Source organism: Gavia stellata, chromosome Z (genome assembly GCF_030936135.1).
Source record: "Gavia stellata isolate bGavSte3 chromosome Z, bGavSte3.hap2, whole genome shotgun sequence".
In the NCBI taxonomy this organism is placed as follows: Eukaryota; Metazoa; Chordata; class Aves; order Gaviiformes; family Gaviidae; genus Gavia; species Gavia stellata.
Genome location: NC_082637.1, coordinates 9,884,111 through 9,900,588, shown reverse-complemented (window position 1 = coordinate 9,900,588; position 16,478 = coordinate 9,884,111). Strand labels below are relative to the sequence as shown.

The window sequence follows — 16,478 nt, the reverse complement described above, 5'->3', positions numbered from 1 at the left end:
CTCGTGTCTTTTTTGGTGCTGCTTAGGGGGATGCTGGGCTGGTGGGTCCCGCAGACTGTCCTGGACTGGAGCGTCTGGAGGAGGCATGAGGCAGAGGGGACGGTGTGACTTGAAGCATGAGGGGTTTGGCTGGTGGCACCATTTGTTAGAGCGAACTTGTTGCATCTTGAGGGGAGGACACAGCCATGCTGTGCTATCTCCTGGGTGCAGTCAGAGGCAAGGAAACATTCAGATCAGCATGCTGGCTCCATCAGACTCTGCAACTTCAGGACCTCATTGAGCTCACCCAGTGCCTCCCCCAGCCTGTAGCTTTTCCCCTTTAATCTCTGCTTTTAGAGCACAGTGTTCACACTCCTCCAGGAGAAAGCCTGGCTCCTCTTATCTCCAGGGTGACCATGTCCTGTGAGCCCTGTGGTTTCCCCGGCTTTCACCTTATCTGTGGATTGAAAGCAGACACGAGCAGGCAACTCAAAGCTCAGCAGGAGCATTTGCACCCACAGAGCCTGCTGCTCTCTACCTGGGTCTGGGGGAGCCCCGCAGAGGGGTCCTGGGGCAGGCAGGGGATGCTCCCACACACAGGGGTACAGTGGGAGCCTGGACCTGAGCTGGTCAGGAGAACAAGATGCTCATGGGTGAGCAATGGGGCAGGAAATGGGGGATGACAGCAGATGAGAAGCTGGCAGGACCTCGGTGGAAATCCCACAGGTTCCCCAAGTCTCTTGTGGGACCTGAGGTGCCCCTGTGCCTCTGTTTCTCTCTGTGTTAAATGCCCTATACTCGTGCATGGGGGAGACTTTCCACGGCTTTGCCCAGATGGAAGCCAGTGAGGTGCCTCAAAAACCATCATGCTTTGCTGCGTATAAAAATAACCAGATTCTGTCTGGAAAGCCATACGGAGGGCAGGAGGGGACGGTGGCTCACCGTGGGTTGGGTAGTTCCCCGGCCAGGAGATCCCAGGTGTCCTCCACTCTGTTGCCCAACAATGGGGCCGGCGCCGCCCCAGATGACTCCTTCCTGGACAGCCCTGCTCTCCCCCTAATGACCAACAAAAGCCATGTAATTCCCCTCCTGCTGACACCACCACCTTGGGATGACCTCCAGCTGAGCGAGCTTCAGCAGTCTGGGGTAGGGAGGCACCATGCCCCTGGGGAGCAAAGCGGACAGCTGCTGACTGGAACAGGATCCCACCATCGTGCCACCACATCCCTCCGTCAGTCCCTCCAGCTCCCACTTCTGCCTGGCACGGTAAGAGCTAGCCCGCTTTCCCTGGAAAGGAGCAGGTGCAGGTGATGTGCCTTTGGCCAGCTTCAGGGCAAGGAGCGATGGTGTGCAGGGTGAGCTGAAAGGCTGTGGAGGATGGTGTCCTGGGAATAGGGAGTTGAGTAACAGTACGGAGAGCAAAGCCATCTGCTGAGAGACAAATATCTGGGGTGTCCACGACTGGCTCAGTGCCTGCCATCTGTAAAGGAGAGGAGGAGATAGACCATGAGCATTAGATGTGAGACCACAGGTGCAGGTGCTCTAAAGTACATCAAGTGGGGCCTGTCCTGGACAGCTAAGGTCATACGAGTGCTATATTGGTGTCTCTGATCTGGTCTTGCTTCCTAAAGGGGCCTGGAGATGTCTCTGTGCCCTGTTCATTTGGTCTGATGGAGGAGCAAGCTGTCCTCATCCACGGTGAGGAGCTCCTCTGCTGTGCTGTCTACTCATGCTCCTCTCAGCCTCTGGGGAGAAGTTAATGCTCCACCAGCAGGGCTGAAGCTAATGGGGTGGTGACGTTCCAGCTGTTGATTACCACAATTAAGAGATAAATGAGCTCCTGGGTGCAGAGGAAACATGTGCACTGTCAAACTGAGCGAGAGAAGTTGTTCCCTGCAGAAGCATGACGGCCCTGGACTCCGTGGGCACTCATCCTTCCCAGGGCTGCTCTAGCAGGACACAGGGGGTTTGTTCCCCTGCCTCTTCAGTGCCATGGGTCTCAACACCAGCACAGTTAGTGGGCCTTGGCTGTGCCAGAATTTCCTCTCCAAACCGAAGCCTTTATTACTAGTGCTGAAAGTGCACCTGCCTTAGGGAAGAAATGGGTTTGGTTTAGCAGGTGGTTGCTTAACGTGCAGTGCAAAACACGGTTAAATCGTTGTAAGGTCAATGTTGAGTGATGTTTCAACCTGTGAGCAAATCAAGGTAAACATTAGGAGGCAGTGCAAAGCTAAGTGCGAACAGCTAACGCTCTTCTAACAGATCTTATAGGAAAATTTTATGGGATAGCAACTGTAAGACATAAGGTAACTCATGACTGTGATGGGGTAATGCTGGCACATGAACAAACGGCTTCAAGAATTTGGCTGGAAATTAGAAGCAAGTCTCTAATCTCCAGAGCAGCAAGTTCTGGTAACAGGTTTCCAGCAGGAGGAGTTGGGGCAAAAAGCACTTACCCCTAAAATGGGGACTGGCCTGGTCACGAAAGGGATGTGGTGTGGCTGCTTATGCTAGTAGGGGATTGTATTTGGTGACCCCAGAGCCCTGCAGGCAAGTGAAACCATGCAAGTATGAACAGGTTGTGTTGGGCAACTGGCAGATCTCACATGGTTGTTTGCGCTCATTCAAGATCACCACATCTGGATGCAGGGAAGAAGGGTAGTCCCGCTCACCTGGAGGTAGGTACCTCCACGTGGGTGTCCACGCTGGAGCTGATCGCTCCACATCCCCAGTGCAGACAGACACTGGAGGGAAACTGCCAGCATCCAGCGTGACTCACAGGTCTGGCCTCAGATGTTTATTTTAGGTGGGGATGAACTGCCCTTTGGAGCTGCCTGTTTTTCTCTGCTGATTATAAAGTGGAGGGTGACAGGCACAGGCTCACACACTTTGGTTTTGTGTGCTGTCAGAACAGAGGTGCTCTGCCCTACAGAACCTATAGAAAGGTGTTTGTTTTTGTTGTTCTTTCACTCCTTGAACACCAGCAGGTCACTTTAATGTCTAAAAATGCCCAGAGAAACCCTAAAACTAAAGGGTTCTCACAGTTCCAGCAGCAAACAGAGGAACCCTCCTGAACACTTTTAAGGGAGAAATTAATGTCTCAGTGCCATCTTGTGGAATGACCTGTGTAAAAGGACAAGCAGTGGCAAGAGACACATCCAGTGATCCATGATGCCATCCTAGAAGCATCCTGGAGTTTTAGGGAATTTGGTGGTAATATCGGGGTTTATGCTGCAAATATTATCACCAAACCAAAGATTCCTGTTGCAGCCTGGGATTGCCTTTTTCCCTGAGAAGACTGTAAGTCCCTGGGAGCCTGGTGTTCCCAGAAAGTACCTGTCCATTTTTTAGCCCAGATTAGAATAGGGAGATGCCTACAGTTAATGCTTGAATGCAGGAGACAAAGTCTTTCAGAGACACAGCAGCTTTCTTGTTTGCCCACAGTGGAGGAATCATCTTGGAAGGCTCCCTGAGATCTAGGAGTGAAAAATGAAGTTGGAGGTCCAGTTGTGGGGGATGCTGACCCACTCACACCTCGTCCATCTGAGAAAGGCTGTGAGATCTCCAATACACACTGATGCCACGACCTCAGCTTTACATGTCAGCTCAAAATAACCATGTGCAGAAGAAACTTGAGGCTCTTGTCACCACCCTGACCTGGTGTTCCAGGGCTCGTGTTTGTGTGCTCCACCAATAAACATTTGCATGGCAGAGAATGAAGGGACCTGGAAGGATTTATCAGCCCCTTTTTCTGTGCCACAGCATGGCTCACAGACTCATAGGACAAAAAACCTTCCCACCTAGAAATATGCTGTAGGAACACCCTTGCCAGCAGTGTGATTATCATCCGTCATGATTAGATGGTTCTTAGTATCAGAGACAGACTAGTAAATTACTGTGTATTTAGCCAGGTGTTCACTGAGGTCAATAGCTAATCTGTCGCTGGAGGAGGGCTTACCCCAGTCCATAAAACCCTTCCCTGCCGCAAGATAGACAATCATCTATGGAGCAGAGAGAAGAATTGGCTTCCCAGGTTCTTCCATACAGCTGCTCAGTGTCCTGTGCATGAAAGAAAAGCCCATGAACTTTTGCAACGCAGTAGTGCAGAGGGAGGCAAGACCAGGGGCAGCATGAGCAGAGTGCTACGTCTCCATCGGGGCAGCCACTGGTAACCCCTGCGGAGCTGTGTGCTGTGTCCTCTCCGGAGCCACACTGAGAAGCTGCAGCAGGTTGCGAGAAAGGTGAAGAAAACCAGCAAAGAGCTAGATACGGCTTGCAGAAAAAGGTCTTGGGTGTTCAGTGGGTTTAAGTTTTTCAGTGATTACGCAAAGGTATTAAAACCTTTTCACAGTGGAGAGGTAAGAGCACCTGGTGAGCAGGGAGATACGCAGAGGGGATCAGAAGATGGAGGAGGAATAGGGACAGTGAGGGTTCTGTTCTGGCAGCCAGATGAGATTGAAGGTCTCTGGGGACCATTGACGAGAATGGTCTCCCCATGCCCGACATAAGAGGACAGACCCCGGGGGGCTGGTGGGGAGGCTCTCCACTAGTGTGATTGGAGCTGTGGGCACGGATGTATTCAGCAAGACCAAATCTTCAACCTGAAGGAACGCTCAAGGCATTGCGCTCTTCCCGGCTGCGGACAGTGGTGCACATCAGCTTCCTGCAGAGCATCCTTACCACAGGCTGGGCATCCAGATAGTCCTGCAAAGCACAGGCAAACGGTCCTAATCCCACCTGTAAAAAAAAAAAAAAAGGGCACCAAACCACTAGCCAGTGGGTTAGAATGCAGAGCACAGCCAAAATTCCTGTTCAGTGCCTGTGGAAAAGGTTAAAGAGAAAGACAGGGGCTTTAGGAGCACACCAAATCTATTTACAGCTCCACTGCTCCGGAGATAGGCTGCTCCTGGGCAGAGGCGCAGAGTTTGCAATGCCCCAGCAGCAGAAATATAGCATCCTTACTATATAGTTTTAAAAGGATGACATGTGTGGGGGGGAAGACTTTGAAGCTAGCTTCTACTTTATTGGCTTGTTCATCGTTAACCAAATGAATGAAGGTGTCTGGGGGTGAAGGGAGGGTGCCAAGTTTCAAAGGGTAACTTAGCTCAGTGCAATGAAGTGTGCTGTCACAACAGGAGCTCCTGTGGCTGCAGGCTGGAGCCGGAGAGCAAAATGCTGGAGAAGATTCAGAAGGTGCTCACGATTCGTAGCGGCACCATCAGGGAGCTGCTGGCAGAAGCGCTGGGGATGTTCATCCTCATGGTAAGGAGGAGACGGGCCCAGACGTGCCTGTCTGTGCATGTGCATGTGTGTGTGTGTGCAGGGTGGGTGAGAGGGTAAGCGTTTGCAGCAGCAATTTGTAAGGTCAGTGGTTTGCTACCACATCCTCAGGCTGCTGGTTGCTACTGCTCACCCCTCTGCTCTGGTGGGGCAGCAGCTTCCCATCAGGTAGACCACCTGTCCAAAACCTTCTGGAGGAAAAAGCAATGCGGAGGGTGGGAGGTAGGCACTGGGAGAGGGTGAAGCATGTGGGGATGAGCCAAAGTTTCAGTTCTCTTCTAGGAGAAAAACGAGGAAAGAGTCTGGGAATGAAACCAAAGAGCAGTGTCTGGTCAGATGGGGCAACGCAACGCTTGTGCCAAACCCCATGAAAGATCCCATGCAGTGAATTGAGGCTTTTCTTACTGCTGTGCCAGAGGAGATGGTGTGGTTGGGGGGTCCTGCACAGCTTTGGGGAGCAGACCCTGACTCTTCTACCACTAAGAGCCTCTGTGAAATGCGAACAGCATTCATCCATCTTCCTCTTGGGGTTGCCAGGGTAATGAAGGCCTGTCAAACAGCCACAACCCACCATTAGGAAACGCAATTACTGAGTGGAAAGCATGCTGGGATTTCACTTTTGGTTTTCTTATGCTGGCAAATGAATAGTGCTTATCCAAATCATACAGAAACTTCCCCCTTCCTGAGGGATGTTTCACGCAGAAAAAGTGAAGTGGTTTTGAGCTCTTGGGCTGCTTCGGAGGTGTTTGGGAAGAGGGTGAGGAAGGCTTTGCAGTCAGAATTGATCCCTGGTGGGGATGAGATGTCCACTGGGACCAGAGCCTTTGTGTGCCAGACCAACATAGCAAGATGAGATTGTCCTTCTGAAAAGATGCAGCAAGTGTCTGTGCCAACTAACTACACCTGGACTTAGCTTGCAAGTGCTGCTGGGCTGAGAGAGATACTTTGGGCTGGACAGAGGCTGGTGTGGAAGGGCTGGGGATAATCCACAGAACTCGTACTTGCAGATTTGCACAGGAGGAAGATAAGATTTGTGTAAGCATGGGGACCTTTTGACACAGCTGTCTGTACAGATAAAGGTGCTTAATTTCAAGGGCAACAACCTCATATGCAAAGGATGCTTGCTTTTTATCGCATCTTATTGCACATCCAGCTCCTTGAAGTTCACTCCTTACTACACACTCCTACTACGCACTGGAAGTCAGAGTACAGATATCTGTGACTCCTCAGCAGGAGCTGAGCAAACTGTTTTCCTTTTCCATTCCCTTTGTGTTTTGGTGGTGAAAGTTTCCAGGTGACAAAGATCAAGTTCAGGGGTGTTCTTCCAGGGCTGTCTCTGGGAAGTAGCATGAGAAGGAGACTTTTCTCTGCACTCTGACAGTCCGAGGCAGATTTTGGAGCCTGCAGCTCACGTTGTCTCTTCCCTCACTGATCTCCACGAGGGAATAGAGTAGGAGGAGGGACACTGTGCTTACTGCAAGTGGGAATGTGCTGGATGCATCTGCAGGATGCCTGGACGTTATTTGGATGATAGCACTCAGCCAGGGCCTCTTGCTTTAACGGACAGGCAATGTTCATAAAGGAGGGAACCAGGGAATAAACAGCACAAGGAGTAGGGAGGTAGGAAAAAAAAAAGGCTATTTTGGGACTGTGAGAATAGAGGAAGAGACCAGATGTTTGGATCGGTGCTGAACAACAGATTCGCTGGCCTGTCCTGTGTTTTTTGAGGATAGTGTTCTTCAGCTGTAAGAGCCATGTCTCCCGCCCTGCACCCCTCTCTCTCCATCTGCATGCTGTCCTGCAAAACCTGTGCTTTATGTATTTGGCTTCTCTTGGATTAGGCTTTGGAAAAGCTCAGAGCTGAGTAGGCAAAGTTTTTATAAGGGCATTGCAGATGCTGGGGGACATCCCAGACACTGCTTTTTGGGCCTTTTGCTGCGGCAGACGGAGAGAAGGGCTTACACCATGCAGGCTGTATGCTGCGGCAGACGGAGAGAAGGGCTTACACCATGCAGGCTGTAGCTCCGTGCAGAGCACAGGCTGTGGTCTGTGTATACAAGGGAGATAAGAACAGTGTCTCCGGGGAACAGGGGATTTTGGTGATGTCTGAAAGGGAAGAGGGAGAGCAGATGCGCGAGATATAAAATTTGGATCCAGGCAGAGCAGCCAGTAAAGATCCAAGTCAAAACAGGACAGGACAGAGCAGAAGTTTAGATGCTGGAGAACATACTGACTTTTTGTCTTGGAGGGACATGTCACCGTGGATAAACATCAGTGCAGTCCAAGGAACAGGATACACCCTCCAAGCCCTAAGTGGTTTGTGAGGCAGAGACCTCAAGAGAAGCTTTGTCCTCTCCAGACTTCAGTGTAAAAGCTGTGCAAAGAACTGATTTTTCCACCCTCTGGCCACATTAAAAAAGTGAAATAGAATTTTCTTTCAGGCCAGAGCAATTTCTTGAATATGTCTTTTCCTGCTGGAGAGTGTTTACTTTTCTTTTAAAATTTTTTCCTGGTTCCTCTTTAGTCACTAAAAAAATATTGAAACTTTGGCTGTTTTCAAACTGAAAGTATATGTGTTGAAAGGAAAAGTCAAACCAGAATTTCCTTCCTTGCTTTTTGCCAGAATAATTTACCAAAATTAGAGTTGGGTTTGGCAAATAGCTATGCTGCCCAAACTACATTTTTAGTCAATAAATTGCACACCAGGAAAAGAAAGACAACAAGAATTTGCCCACCCTCCTTCCATCCAGCTGGGGTGCTGCCTCTGGGCGGTCTGTGGTGATGCTCCCCTGGCTCATGTCCCTGGCTTCAGGCACAGATGCCCTCACCACGGCTGTGTGAGTGATCCCAATCGAGCCTGGGACCTCGGTGCGGGTGTCTGCGGTTTGTCTCCCTTCTACCCAACCCAGACCAGAGTGTCTGGTTTGGTGTGATGGTCACCAGTGAGGAATAATCCACTTATCCATTCAATTTTTGCAGAGGAGGGTCATTCTCACTTCATCTCCTGACCATGGGCACTTTTAAGTCTTCCTGTCTTCAAGAGTTTATTAGTACTGCAGAAAAAGTAGCAAAGAAGCTCAGTCCACTGCAGCAATAACACTACTTTTAACATCACTTTCTCTCTTTCTTTTTCCATGCACTAGGTCTTTGGCTTGTCTTCTGTGGCACAAGTGGTATTAGGAAGAGGAGACTTTGGGCAGCAACTGAGCATCAATTTGGGATTTGGCATTGGTGTTACCTTGGGCATCCATGCGGCCGGAGGAATCTCTGGTGAGCAGGACACTTAAGCATAGGACATCTCTATGTCCCATAAAGGCCCCATACGTCGGAGGCAGCAGGAGTGGGCTGTGGAGGGGCGGGTGATGGCATGGCAAAGCAGGGCAGTGCCTCACCAGAAAAAAAGGCAGTCCTAGGGTCCCCAGGCAAGAAGAGCAGAGCAGGTCTGGTGACCATAAGCCTTGTGACCCAGTCATCACAGCCAAGTCTGCAGGGGGGAGGCAGGTCTGAGGTCAAGCCAAGGAGTCGTGATGGCACGGCAAGGTCAGGAGAAGCAGGGGACAAGGCAGGCACAGCATACCTACAGTATGCTGACCCCAAACGTGTGTCCTGAGCTGAGTCAGGGGCAAGCGGGACAGGGAGAGCGGCGGAGGTTCAGCCATCCCCTCCTGTTGCGGTCAGCGGAGCCAGGTTTCAGCAGTGCCCCCATTAGGGGCTTGGGACATGCCATCATGGCCCACGGAGACAAGGAGCTCTGAAAACATGCTGCCAATCTGATCCATGGGGAGGTAAATCATTTATTGCAAAGGACAGCTTACTGCTGATGTTGCAACAAGGAATGGTATGCAAATCTTCTCCTTATCATCCACACCCATCCCCACACGCCCCACGTGAACTCAGGAGGAGGTGTTTCAGGGCCATGGGGTGGTATCTCTCACATGACAGAGCATTACCTTTGCCTTGTGCAATTTCTGCATTCATTTGCACCAAGAGAAGAGATTAAGGGCTCTAGTGGGCAGAAAATTAAAGCAAGTCCTTGCTCTTGAACTGCTGGAGCAGAGAGATGTCCAAGGCTGGGGCTGGCTTGGAAAATTTTTCCATGTGAGCAGTCAGCTCTTGGTCTCCCTGTCCTTTTGGAGCTGATGGAGACATCCTGGGGAAAGCGGGCTGAGGAAAATAGGTCCCTGCGGTCCCAGGTGACGTTTGAGATGGAGCTGATCTGATGAGCGCTGGGAGGTGGGAGGAAGGGTCTCAGCTCATCCAGCAACAGGCTGGCTGTGGAGCCAGCTTCAAGACTTCTTGGCATTGTGATTTGTCTTCATTTGTGTTACAAGGTGTTTCTTGTGATCTCTGAAATGGCTGGTCATGCCTGCAAAGGATCAGAGAATCAAAGAAAAAGGGGGTTCCCTCCATTTCAGCTGTGGTTGTGGCAGGTGGTACGTGCACTCTCACTTCACTCTGTCCTGTACTTTGATGAGATGATGTGTGTCTGGCTCTTACCCCTTTCTGAGTCTGGCGTAGGAAAAGGCCACTAAGGTTGGAGCAATTACTAACCCCCAAAGTTTACACCTACTAGGCAGGAAAAAGCAAGTATTTCCTTTGGACTCATGGGGAGATGAGGCCTGGAGAACAAACGTGGTTTGCACCGAGGGCACCAAACCTGGATCCGCTCAGTCTTTCTCTAAAAGCACCACTGTGATACCAACCTCCTCCACAGAAATTGTCCCCTCAAAACAGGGAAAACTGGTCTTGCACTGTATGAAAGCCACGTACTAAAAGATGTAAGGAAATGCAGTCCAAGATTACAAACTCTGCGAGGGAAGGAGAGGGTCTGCTCCACACTAGTGGGAGCAACCGTGGTCTGGCCAGGATTGACCATCCAGGTAACCCCTTCTGAATGAAGTGACTTCTAAGCACTAATCTGAGTCCCTGCCGACACCCCTGTGTAGGATTTGCTTTGCAGACATGAAGATATGGGGCATCAGTGGTTGATTTTGCAGTTTGTTTCCGCGGCGCCGCGTGCCTTGCCTGCCAGGTGTGCTAAGGGCCCACAGCTCCCATGAGCTGGGGTGCTCAGCTCTGTCAGGATGAGGCCCTCCTTGTCTATCAGAAGGTCTTGTGATTGTTTGGGGTAAGATTTGCCTCATCTACCTGTAGCCATATAAAGGGTGGGTGATGAGTCTGAGCTCTGGGCTCCCTTTAAGTTGAATAGAGAGAAACTCATACAGAGAGAAACTCATGCCATGCCAAGAGAGGTGTCTCTGACAGGTGAGATGACTGAAGCAGCCTGTGGTCTACAGAGCATAAAGCAGAGGTCGTCTAATTTTTCGAGGACTAAAGCTAGGAGCTGCCCTGAATCATTCAGCTGCCCAGGGAAAATGGGTCAGTTTTGTGCCTGTGCAGGAGGGAGACCCTGCCCTGGGAGAGTCTTGGTGTTCTGGAGCAAGGTCTGGGTCATTACTGTGGGGCACGGGGCACGCTCCAAAACATCTGCATCAGGGTCAAGGCCAATCTCTTTTGCTGTGATTTTGCAGGAGCTCATCTGAATGCTGCTATCACCCTCACACACTGCATTTTAGGAAACCTGCCCTGGAGAAAGCTCCCAGCTTACCTGATCGGCCAGTTCCTGGGCTCCTTTATGGCAGCAGCCACTGTCTTTGGCCTCTACTATGGTATGGTTCTGTCTTTATCACAGGGGTTGCTGTGGGCACCATTTCAGTCTTAACTCACAGTTCGTCGAAAATATTTCCTTTTACAGTACCCAGCACGATGTCTGGGTGAGGAGGGCGAGCCCCTGGCTTGTGGGACAGACCTTCATAGCTCAAAGCCAGAGCAGGGCCCAGATATCTCTGGGAAGGATGTGTAGTTCCTGGAGAACACAGCTCCTTTTGCTCAGGGCATTCCCACTGCCAAAACCTGTCCTCAACTCAAGGCCAGTAGCTGCATTTTGTCAGCATTTTGTTTCCAGGCTCTGCAAGGGCTTGAGTCAGATGGACTACCATGTATTAGGTACAGCTGGAGCTCTGGGGGACTCCGCTGGTCTGTGGAAAACAGGACAGCAGTCATCTGTGGTTTTGAGTTGTGAGCAGAGGACCCACCACCCATTGGCTCCAGCATGTTTCAGTCTCCGAGAGGCAGAGGGATGGAGGCCTCCAGTGAATCCAGAGCATCCCGCTTGCCCCAGGCTCCTGAGGCAGGGACAGGGAGCTGGTAGGCGCAAGGAAGCAACTGCAGACCAAAGTCTGCGGGTAACAGATATCGGTGAGATCATTCCCTGCGATGGGTGTGTCACCTCCATCGTATCTCCCATTGCCTCTCTTCCCCTTTGTGTCCATGCTGGCTGCAACGGGTGGACTTGCGTACGTGCCATGTGGGATGAACTCTGTGCTAACTCTCATAATTCCCATTTCTCCTAGATGCTCTGTATGACTACACCAAGGGGAACTTTACAGTGACGGGGCCAACTGCCACGGCATCGATCTTCTCCACTTACCCTGCTCCCTATGTATCCTTGGTGGGGGGCTTCTTCACAGAGGTCAGTGGGGACTGCTGTGGTGTGCTAGGAGAAGGTGGATGGTAATAGGTGTTACTGCAGGTCCGCTACAGGGGACTCACAGTGCTATGTGTGCAGACACAATCACAACCTCTACTCCAAGAAGCCCACTATCCAGGCAGGTGCCTGACGGGTAGGATCCAAGGCACCTTGGTGGCTGAGCAAGCCTAAAAGGTAACGCCTGCAGGCTGCTCTGCAGCTTGGTCCAAGTGTTCTCCAAACCCCTTCCCTGCACGCAGCCCAAGCAATGGGAAGTGAGAAGCTGACCTATATTCTATATAGCTCAAGAACTATCTCCTTTGGGCTCTGGGGAACTGAACGATTCTTTCCCTTTTTGGATCTTACACCTGCTCCACGCTCCCAGGCAGCTCTGCTGGCGGCCCCTCACTGGCACAGAGAGCCTGGGACTGTTCACATGAACACAGCCTGTCTGGGTTGAACCTCTAGAGTTTGAACAGTCCAATTTTGACTGCATACAGTTGATTCCCAGCATACAACACAATGTCCAGTTGCCCAGAAATAGGGAGGGGATGCTTCAGGGTACATGGAGCATGGATACTGGAGAAGGAAGATTCACTTCCAATTCAAATCTGAGGAAGCCTGTGCTTTTGTCTCTGAGCTGACAAAACTCTTGCCTGGGCATGATGATGAGGACGGTGAGAGCTGGAAAGCCTACAGGTGGGGACCTGATCACTCAGCCTCCTGTGGAGCATGCAGTGTCCTTGCTGCACAAGAAAGCAAGTGACAGTGACAGTGCATTGCCAAAAGCTGCAGAGTTTCTGCTTTTGCTGGCATCTCTGCAAGCAGTCCAAAGCTCTCCAGCTGCATTTTCTGAAGCAGAAAGAGACAGGAGTCATCACCTCTATTCAAACCACAGTTCCTGATGTCTTGGGCACTACAGCTTTACAAACGCCAGCTAGGTACTGTCACAGATGGGAGATTCAGTTTCCCCGATGAGAATCTGGTATCTGCTTTTAGTCCTGAAAGGGCTAATGCAACAGGCTATATAAAACATCACTCCCTCTAGGGAGGATCGGATTTGTCTCATTAGCAGTTTGTTACGGCTCTGCCTCTTTAGATGAAATGTACTTAAAATAACCCATGTCACTAACTTGAAAAGTGGAGGGAGAGGACAGTGCTGAGAAGTTCGTATCAGTCCTGGAGCATTTCTGGTGATGAGGTGGAGATGTTTTTGCTGGGAAATGAGTCAAGACTTTTCTTCAGTCCACCTGTGAGGAGGGAATAACACTGGAGTCTTCCCTGACTTGATCAGACCATGAATCCCACCTGCTCTTCCATTCTGGGAAGTCTCTTCCTCTCTGCTGAGCGGGATCCTTCTGCCTTCCCCATTCTCTCCCCTGACCTGTTCCCCCTTTCCTGCTCCTGCAGTTTACGGCAACGGTGATGCTGCTCCTGGGCATTCTGATCATCCATGACGAGAAAAACAACGGAGCCCTGAAGGGCACGCAGGCCCTGCTCACGGGTATCCTGGTCCTGGGCATTGGCCTGGGCATGGGGATGAACACAGGCTACGCCATAAACCCGTCTCGGGACCTGCCCCCCAGGGTCTTCACAGCAATTGCCGGCTGGGGAATGGACGTCTTCACGTGAGTGACCCGTTTTGCTTTTACACTGCTCAGCTCACAAGGAGAGGAGATAAACCCAAGACAAAATGGTCATGAAGCCTTTTTTCTTTGGACCAAATGATGGTATTGCTGCAGAGTGCATTCGCCCTTCCCAGAGAGCAAGGGTTGTGCATAGAGTAGCCCTGTGCATTATGTACACAAAATTTGGGGTACACTAATTCTCTAGCATGGGATTCATCTTGACATTCAGATACCTCAGTTTGGGCACCATATTGGCTACCTGTTTGTTAGCTGGAGATGTAGCTGGTTATTGCAGTGACTGGAGAGCTATTCAGCTCACCTGAAAGCAGGTACTTACAGCTGGATCGCTGAATAGCTCTCCTAAATTTAGATGTCTGAAGACGAAACACTGCCTTCCCCTATCTAGTAAGATGGTGCCATCCTACGGCTTTTCCCATGGTAAGGGCATTAGCAGAGTCTCCTGTCCCAGCTGCCCATTTTCATTAAATTTCCAGAAAATATCTTTGAGAGCTTGGTGGAGGAGGTGCAGATGTTATTGGAAATTGGAAGGGAAAATGTGTGTACGTGTGCGTCTGTCTGACAGTCACACTGATCAGGATCACACAGACTATTTCTGTAGGAGAACAAGAAACCTGCAGACAGTGCAGAGCCACTTTCCCAGGCCGATGGGAAAAATTACCCTCCCTCCAGCAATTATGCTGGTGGATAGAGAATTTGTCTAAGCCAGCTGTAGGGCCCAGTATGTGAAGTGGGACTGGACACCTCTGCTCATACTCATTCCTGCCCCAGCAGACTCAGCTCAATTCACCCTGTGCCGTGCGGCAGCAGGGCAGAGGTGCGTCTGGCTCACCGTCTGCCTCTTCTGCGTTTCACTTCAGGGCTGGACATCACTGGTGGTGGGTCCCACTCACAGCTCCGATTCTGGGAAGTCTTGCCGGTGTTTTAATCCACAAACTCTTCATTGATTTTCACAACCAACCTGTCCCGGAAAGTGGAAAGGAGAAAGGACAGCCAGTGGTGGAGACTTCTACGCTGTGATGGCCACACGCTCTGAGGAAAGGGTCTGACAGCAAAGCCTACGTGGAAATATTGACTGACAGCCAAAGGGTAACCAAGTGGATAAGGGCACGTGCAACGGTGCTGCCAGAGCACACCGTTTCTCCACCCTGCAGGTGGAGAAATGAGGGACTAGTCTTCAATAAACCTACTCTGCTTAACCAGACAAACTGGGTCTCTGAGACACTGGGCAGACCCAGGTAGGGCTAGATCTGTCTGTGACCTGAAGAAATTATTCAATCTCCCTGTGTAAAAATCTACCAAAAAAAAAAATCATCACATTCTGGAGAAAGCAAGGCAGAGCTGCAAGACTCCAGATACCTGTACGTTCATAGAAATCAAAATACAGGATCCAACGGGGCAGAAACAACTTAATTAACTTAATTAAAGAAATTTTGATCTGGAATATTCTTTGGTAAGCGGTAGATAGTTCACTGATGGATCAGGGACCTAGGCTTGCTTCCATCTGCTAATCTGCCACCCTAACAAACACCCTGTTTGGCAGAGCACAGGGAACAGAAGACCAAGGACAGTCTGAAATAGAAACCTGAATCTGATTTTTTTTTTTTGTGCTTGGTTTTGTTGTTTGCTTTTTGATCTGAACATTCAGGAAGCACCAAAAAATTAGTAAACTAAACTACAGGGTCTCCTGACTCCTGGCACAGCTCTGCCGGAACACATTGGCGTCATGGAACTATGTGTGTTACTGACAGGCTAGACTTTAACTACCACCATATGAAAGGATTCAGACAACTTCTGTGGCAGCATCCCCAAACGCTCAAACAAAAAAAAACCCCAAGCCTTTTCTCCACTCTGAAGGCACAACAAATGTGGGAAGAGGCTGCCCTGCTCCTGCAGGAATTCTGCCACCTCCATCTGAATGAGGAAGTGGGCCTGCAACAGCCTTACAAGTTTGAGGTATCATCGGATTAAAAGTAAAACAGTATCAGAAGCTGCCTGCTCCCAGAGGCATGACAACAGTCTTAACTTTTCTAGGAAGTGCTTAAGAAAGTATGGTATGTATGTCAAGCACATGACTGCAGTCCGAGGGCTGGGTACCATGAACATACAACACAGAGATCTCCAGGAGTAGGAAGGGACAGAACATCATCACTATTGCACAGAATTCCAGAAAATGGCATTTACTGGCTTTAATGATCATTCACGTCTCACTATTAAAAGGATTACTAATGTATTACTGTGGCATAGGGTGGGGTGGTAAGTACAGACATCTCTGCTTCCTCATTAGAGCTGACCTTACATTAATAGAGCAGCTACAGCAGATCTTCACCTGGCACAAGATGCATATCAGCTTAAGAGGGCTGAAGAGCATTAGAAGATTTTTCTCTCATTTGGGGGTGGCAGAGGGCAGCTGCCAGGCAATGCAGCAACTGCACTTGAGGGTGGGCCCTGGGCAGTGCTGGAAGCCAGCAAAGCATGCCAGAGCTGGGGCTGACGGCTGCAAAGATTTTGAACAGTGAGCGTAGGACAGAAGTGGAACAGCTGTCACACAGCTGAGTCTTTTGGTGAACTAAACTGGGAACTTCAGAGTAGCTCAAGATGGGATCAGCTAAAAGACAATGTAATCCATCCCTTCTCAGTGAGAGATTCTCCACTGCATTAAAAATAACCCCAAACAATCCAACCTGTACCCTGCTCTTACCATACATCCTTGTGCATGTGCTCCCAAAAGCAACTTCAAATACCCAATCACTCTGGAAGAAAATATTCAAATCTTTATTAAAATACTATTAAGCACTTACAGGGTGGCTTCATCTTTCTGAAGGCCATACAAATACTCGTGAAAACCTCACAACATCCCTGTGAGGTAGGTTTGTCTTATATAATTATGTGACTTTCATAAATAAAAAATGATGCTGTTTAAATAATCAATGCTTACTTGAAGATGGTGACTTTGATTTCCCTGCTTAGGCACAAAATATGTTGGTTGCTACCATGAGTTTCCAGCACATCTAAGAAGACAGAATGGCACAGAAAAGTAATGG

General features: G+C 50.0%; 1 protein-coding gene across 1 annotated transcript; it reads left to right on the top strand.

The window, feature by feature from the left end:
• Positions 1-783: 783 nt before the first annotated feature.
• Positions 784-14,454, top strand: LOC104251895 (aquaporin-7). Its single transcript, XM_059833399.1, has 9 exons — positions 784-1,245; positions 1,611-1,677; positions 2,157-2,184; positions 5,133-5,241; positions 8,403-8,529; positions 10,791-10,928; positions 11,673-11,791; positions 13,199-13,416; positions 14,295-14,454. Exons 1-9 carry the CDS (start codon positions 784-786, stop codon positions 14,452-14,454), a joined length of 1,428 nt encoding a protein of 475 aa, XP_059689382.1.
• Positions 14,455-16,478: the final 2,024 nt, after the last annotated feature.

Excerpts from the sequence above, each read along its gene's own strand:
- LOC104251895 (XM_059833399.1), top strand. The coding sequence starts at position 784 with ATGGGGGAGACTTTCCACGGCTTTGCCCAGATGGAAGCCAGTGAGGTG. Across the intron at positions 5,242-8,402 it reads TGGGGATGTTCATCCTCATG|GTCTTTGGCTTGTCTTCTGT; the intron begins GTAAGGAGGAGA and ends TCCATGCACTAG. Across the intron at positions 13,417-14,294 it reads TGGGGAATGGACGTCTTCAC|GGCTGGACATCACTGGTGGT; the intron begins GTGAGTGACCCG and ends GTTTCACTTCAG.